We start from the raw sequence: 6,915 nt of genomic DNA on the forward strand, positions 1-6,915 counted from the left end.
AATTAATTCTTTATAAAGCTACTTTACTTTCAACAGATTCAAATGATGCAACAAGCATTACAGGCCCTGGTAAACTTTCCTAGTCAGATACGAAGAGCCTTATCCTCCACGTGCCTTTTTCTTACTGGTGAGTGAAGTAAGAAGAACCGTGTGAGCTGATGGGAGGGATTATGTGTTGTGTGTGCGTCTAATGTCCCTTTTGGTAATTATAGCAAGAATTACAGGCCCTAGTATACTATACGCGTGATAAATGATTTGAGCAAATTAAAAAAAAAAAAAAAAGGTCCTCAAGCGGAAATGGCCCACACCACAGCGACTTCTGAGGCTTACTTTCCAACGTAATATTATTTTAGTATTTTTATATTTATTTTACATATTTTTAAAAAAATATTAAATAAAATATTAAAATATTCTTTCTCTTCCACAAATATTATTCTTACATATCTTCTAAAAACATCAAAACCAACAAAATTAAACCACAAAAAAATAAACCAATTAAACATAATCATATAAAAAAATAACATCAAATTTATTAAAAAAATAAAACACTTATTTCTTATAATATATAATAAAAAAACTATATTTATACCATTTAAAATAATATTTTATCAATTTACCTCTTCGAAATAACATTTTCTCTTCCAAGTGCTCTTACAAGTGAAGATTACAGGTACTCTCTCTTACCTCTTTTAGAATCACTTAAATTAATTCACTGTTAGAAACTAATTATTGATGATCTCATCAAACGATTTTCTTGGTTCAGCATAGAGATTTATCATATCTACAAATATTTTTCTGAAAGGGCATCGAGGAGTTGATTGCTGGGAAATAACTTGAAAATTGTCTTACAGAAAAAGTAGGATAATAATATATGAACACTTCGGCTTATTGGTGTGCTGTCGATCTTGAACTATCCTGCAACTCGTTTTATTTTGTTCAGATCTTTGAAAAGTCTTATCTTTGCTAGACTCGAAATGGCTGCTGGGAAATATCAAGAATCCTACTCTTCTCGGTTTGCTAATTGTAAATATCAAGTGTTCTTGACTTTTAGAGGTGAAGACACCCGCAAGAACTTTACCGATCACCTCTCCAAGGCCCTGGTTGATGCAGGGTTTCACACATTTAGAGATGATGATGAAATTCGGAGAGGAAAGAATATACAGCTGGAGCTCCAGAAGGCAATACAACAATCAAAAATAGCGATAATCGTGTTCTCCAAAAACCATGCTTCGTCGAGATGGTGCCTGGATGAACTTGTAATGATCATGGAACGTAAGAGGAATGCTGACTGCATAGTTTTCCCAGTATTCTATCATGTGGATCCATCTGAAGTCAGAAATCAAACTGGGAGCTTCGCTGCAGCATTTGTGGAACATGAAAAGCACTTCAAGGAGGAGATGGAGCGGGTGAATGGGTGGAGGATTGCTTTGAAGGAAGTTGCAAATTTAGCTGGAATGGATTTACGAGATGGGTAAGTTGCATCTCTTGATGAAACTACACAAAGCATAAGACTAGAGTGATGGTCGTGAACTCTTAATTTCTTTAGGAGATGGGTAAGTTATAACTAGAATGCTGGTCGTGAACTCTTAATTTCTTTAGGAGATGGGTAAGTCATAACTAGAATGCTGGTCGTGAACTCTTAATTTCTTTCAGTTAAGTGTACTGATAAGAAAACATATAAGAAAAATAAAATAAAATACTTATAATTTATTCTTCTTCTACTTCTTCTTTTTTCGATCATGATTTGGTTTTAATAGGTGGTGATAACACACCTACAACTTTAACTATCACTCATGGACGAAACCCGGTTTAATTTCTTAGCTAAATGTTGTTTATTTCTATCCTTTATAGAGAGGCTACTAATTATCCCACGTTGTATTTTACTTTTTGATGTAGGTACGAGGCACAGTTTATCCAATCTATTGTGGAGAACGTCTCAAAGAATTTGGATCCAAAAATATTTTATGTCCCCCTTCATTTCATTGGAAGAGACGCTCTAGTACAAGATATCAACTCATGGTTGCAAGATGGATCCCATGGTGCTGCCATTGCTTTACTCTATGGAATTGGTGGAGTTGGAAAGACAGCCATAGCTAAGAGTGTTTTTAACCAGAACTATTATAAATTTGAAGGAAAGAGCTTTCTATCAAATTTTAGGTCAAAGGATATAGTTTGCCTACAGAGGCAACTTCTTTTCGACATCATAAACAAGACTGTTGAGATAAATGATCCAGATGAAGGAATTCTGAAGATTAAGGATGCATTATGTTGCAGAAGAACTCTTATTGTTCTTGACGATGTGGACAAAAGGGACCAATTCAATAAAATCATTGTCATGCAAAATTGGCTTTGTAAAGGAAGTAAAATCATTGTAACAACCAGAAATAAGGGTCTGCTTTCAGGTAATGATATTGAGTGGGCCCGGTGCAAAGTTGAACCGCTAGATGATGAAAAATCACTTGAGCTTTTCAGTTGGAATGCCTTTGGACAAGCTGACCCTGTTGATGGTTTTGTGGAAGACTCTTGGAGAATAGTACATCATTGTAATGGACTTCCATTAGCTCTTGGAGTTATTGGCTCTTCATTGTCCGGAAAAGAAAGAGAGTTATGGGAAAGCGCATTACAACAAATGGAAGTGATTCCTAATATTGAAGTTCATAAGGTTCTTCGAATAAGTTACGACTTTCTTGATGGTGATTATCCGAAGAACTTATTCCTTGATATCGCATGTTTCTTCAATGGAATGGATGTGGATGATGCAGTTAGGATACTGGATGGGCTTGATAAAGGTGCAAGATTTGGGATTGACAATCTCATCGATAGATGTCTTGTCGAAATCAACAGTGATCAAAGGCTGTGGATGCATCAATTAGTAAGAGATATAGGTAGGGAAATTGCTCGTCAAGAATCACCCAAATGTCAAAGAATATGGCATCATGGGGATGCTTTTACAGTTTTGAAAGGAACTACTGTAAGTAGCTGAATTTTTTTAAATGTCTTCTTAAATGGTTTGTGGTGCCTTGACATATTCATTCATCTATTTTCCTTTCTCATGTACTTTTAATATTATTATGCAGGATGCCGAAAAATTGCGTGGCCTTGCCATTGATATGCATGCATTAATGGAAGATCATTATGCAGAAGTTGTCTGTACTGATTCAATGGTATGTCGCAAGCGCCGCAGGCTTAACTTCTTTCAACAATGGCTTTCTGATTTTTCTGACGGGGGAAAATTACAAACTAGCCAAACAAGTTTGTTTCCCATCCTCAGCACGGATACTTTTACAAAGATGCCAGATGTAAAATTTCTCCAACTAAACTACACTAATTTTCATGGAAGTTTTGAGCACTTTCCCAAGAATTTGAGATGGTTATGTTGGCATGGATTGTCTTGGAGCTCCATACCAAATCACATATGCTTGGAGAAGCTGGTGGTTCTTGATCTATCCAGAAGTTGTCTAGTTGATGCTTGGAAGGGCAAACCGGTATGTATCAAGTCTCTCTGTAGCTATCTCTCTCGTTTTCAATTGATAACAACTAAATTCATGTATTTTCACAGTTTCTTCCAAAATTAAAAATTCTTGATCTCCGTCACTCTCGTGATCTCATTAGAACCCCAGACTTCTCGGGTCTCCCAGCCCTTGAAAAGCTAATACTTGAAGACTGCATTCGTTTGGTTCAAATTCACGAATCTATTGGTGATTTACAAAGATTGTTGATCTTAAATGTAAGAAATTGTACAAGTCTTATGGAGCTTCCAGAAGAAATGAGTAGAATGACTTCACTTCAAGAGCTGGTTTTAGATGGTTGCTCAAATCTTAACAGCCTGAATATGGAGTTAGAGCATCATCAGGGGCGCAAGTTGCTTCAAAGTGATGGAATTGTTGCATCATTCATTACATCTCTTCCACTGAAGCTATTCTTTGCCTTTAGGTTTTCAACGAGGAAAATGTTGAGATTTACCTTGTTTTCACTGCCACGCTTCTTGGAGAGTCTAGATTTAAGTGGAACTCCAATTCGTTTTCTTCCAGAGAACATCAAGGATCTTGGTCTACTCAGAAACCTATATCTAAGAAATTGCAAAATGCTTCAGGCACTCCCAGAGCTTCCATCCCATTTGGATTCGTTAGATGTGTCCTTTTGCTATTCACTGCAAAGATTTTCAAATCGAATTAGTTGGACTGTAGGAGATGGTTGTGATCACTTAGCCGAGTTCCAAGATCGGATAAAGCAAGAATTAATCCAATGGTTTAGTTTGTCTATAGAGGCAACTTCTTTTTGATGCCTAAACAAATAATAATCAGAAAAATAAGAACCAGATTGTACATAAAAATAAAATACAATATTAATAGATAAAATTAAAAATAAACTCAATTAAAAAAATAAAAAAAAAAATAAAAATAAAAAAATAAAAATCAAATTTAATATAAATATCAAATTTACATTTACATTGCAAGATCTTATGGAATATGAATACCAAAAAGGCTTTCCACGTTTGAAAAAAATCAAATATAAAAAAATAACAAAAAATCAAAAGACATGTGTTAACTAACTAATATTACAACTCAAAATGTGAGATTGAAATAACTCATAACTAATATTACAACTCAAAATGTGAGATTGAAATAACTCAAAAAAATCATGAAATTCAGCCCCAACTAACCCATTGTTGAAAATACTTTTTTTAAAAAAATATTAGTTTTAAAAATTAATCTAAAAAAATAAAATCAACTTGAGTTAATTTTTAAAACTTGTGGCTTGGATCATGAGATTATAACTAATTTCATGAAAAGTAAACTTACAAAAATAACAAAATCAAATCCTCAATTAATAAAATTTTGAGGGATGAAATTGAAAAAATAATCAATAAAAAATAGTGAGAAACAAAACAAATAGTAATTAGAAAAATAAGGACCAAGTTTTACATAAAAATAAAATTACATATTGATGAATAAAATTAAAAAATAAAATCAATTAAGAAAATAAAAAAAAATAATCAAATTTTCATAGATATTACAAGATTTTTATATCAAGACAATCAAAATAAACTACCAAATCAAATTATAAATAAAATCAATGTTAATAAATCAAATTAAAAAAGAAAGTCGAGAGATCAAAATAAAAAAGGGTACATGAACTTCTTCTGTAACTATGCAAATCAGTCTTTGATTTAAAAAAAAAAAAAGAACTTAGCATTTGTTTAAGATTTATATTTGATCTTTAAAACTTTAATTATTGTAAATTAATTGAATTAAATTTTGTTTTTCAAAACTGAGAATTAACCGAAAGGTGCAACATTTTCTCAACACCACGAGATCCCCGGACACACGCATAAAAAGCAAAAAACCAAGATCAATCACAAATTTTGTAGGACCAAATTAGAAAACAAAGAAATTGAGGGCCAAAGTGTAAAAAACTCCAAGGAGTAAAAAAAAAACAAGAAGAAGATGCATTGTTCGTGCATCTCCTCTCATGGCACAGTTAAACACCGATGCTTTTTAGAGGGTTTTTTTTTATAGTTATAATTATAATTATAAAAGGTGTAGGAGCTGAAGGGCAATGGCAAACTCATATGATAGAAACTTGAGGGCTTTGCTTCCAATCTTACATTTCTTGCATTTATCAGTGAAGGCCACAAAACAATCAGAAAGCAACTGGTATTTAGTAGCTGGTTCTGAAGGTGACAATCCACACGATCATTAATTCGAGCTTGGTGAGCAACACTCACGAAGAAGCAAGGCCATGCTACTAAAAAATTGGCCAGCAAAGAATTTAACGAAGAGATATTATGTGTATTCTTCGGATCCGACATGGCCTCTGACCTGGGCAGAGGGCTCAGGTTATTTGGCCAACGGGTTATGCCGGGTCTATTATAATGGTTCAATCTAACTAGTTACTCGAACTTGGTTTGATCAATGTAAAAATCAAGGTTAGAGTATGAATAATTGATTTGTCAAGTTTCCAGCTAATTATAACTGTCATGTTTATTTGCCCCCTCCTGCCTCCTACAGAAGTTGACTCCCACCTTCATTATATAAAGAAAGGGATGGGAAGAAGAACCTTGAAGGAAAAATAAAAAAATAAAAAAGACAACAAGGCATGAAGCATCCATTACTTACAATTCAAAAGGCAATTAAGAAATTTTAAATGATGTAGCTCAATTAATTAAATTTTAAATTTATTTTTTAAAAATTATTAATTTGAATCTTATAAATTTCAAAATTACTAAAAATTTATATGATTATTAACTTTAAAATCTCAAATAATTAGATAAAATTAAGAGTAAGTTAGCTAAAATACTCATTAAAAACTTACATGTTTATAACTTCATGTACTCTAAAGAAATTGACTCCCAGCTTCATTGTATAAAGAAAAGGATAGGAAGAAGAACCTTGAAGAAGAAAAATAGACAACAAGGCATGAAGCATCCACTACTTACAATTCAACAGGCAATTAGGAAAAACAACGCTCAAAAAGCTAAATTCATATTACATTATGGGTCCATCGTTCGTTCATCTCTAGTGTACTTCCGATATTATTTTTGTGCAGCTCTCTCGACAATTTGATCAGGACCAGTCCCCTCACAATATTGAAAGCTCACAAACTTATAATTAAACTAAAGTTTGATTGAAAATTTTGTGTTGACAGGTTTTTTCTCAAAAATTGATTCTTAAAAATAATTGCTTATATTTTGATTGTGTTATATATATATATATAAAGAGGAGCTTTCACTAAAATTACCGTGTCTATTATATAATAAGATATCAATATTTAATAAACAAGAGCACGACATGGGCAATATTTATGAATGCGTAAGCAAATTGAAATATTCAAACAAATTGACAAAGATTTATTCCGAATAATTTTTTAGGCACAGGTGAGAACATGCTTGAGAAATATGTTTCTGTCTTGGTC

General features: G+C 32.8%; 1 protein-coding gene across 1 annotated transcript; it reads left to right on the forward strand.

The window, feature by feature from the left end:
- Positions 1 to 297: 297 nt before the first annotated feature.
- On the forward strand, positions 298 to 4,313 carry LOC105119888 (TMV resistance protein N-like). The gene is made up of 6 exons (XM_011018079.1): positions 298 to 338; positions 602 to 670; positions 941 to 1,471; positions 1,897 to 2,971; positions 3,078 to 3,485; positions 3,560 to 4,313. Exons 1-6 carry the CDS (start codon positions 298 to 300, stop codon positions 4,280 to 4,282), a joined length of 2,847 nt encoding a protein of 948 aa, XP_011016381.1. The 3' UTR covers positions 4,283 to 4,313.
- Positions 4,314 to 6,915: the final 2,602 nt, after the last annotated feature.

The sequence above is a fragment of the Populus euphratica genome, unplaced genomic scaffold, assembly GCF_000495115.2.
Source record: "Populus euphratica unplaced genomic scaffold, PopEup_1.0 scaffold3856.1, whole genome shotgun sequence".
Lineage (NCBI taxonomy): Eukaryota > Viridiplantae > Streptophyta > Magnoliopsida > Malpighiales > Salicaceae > Populus > Populus euphratica.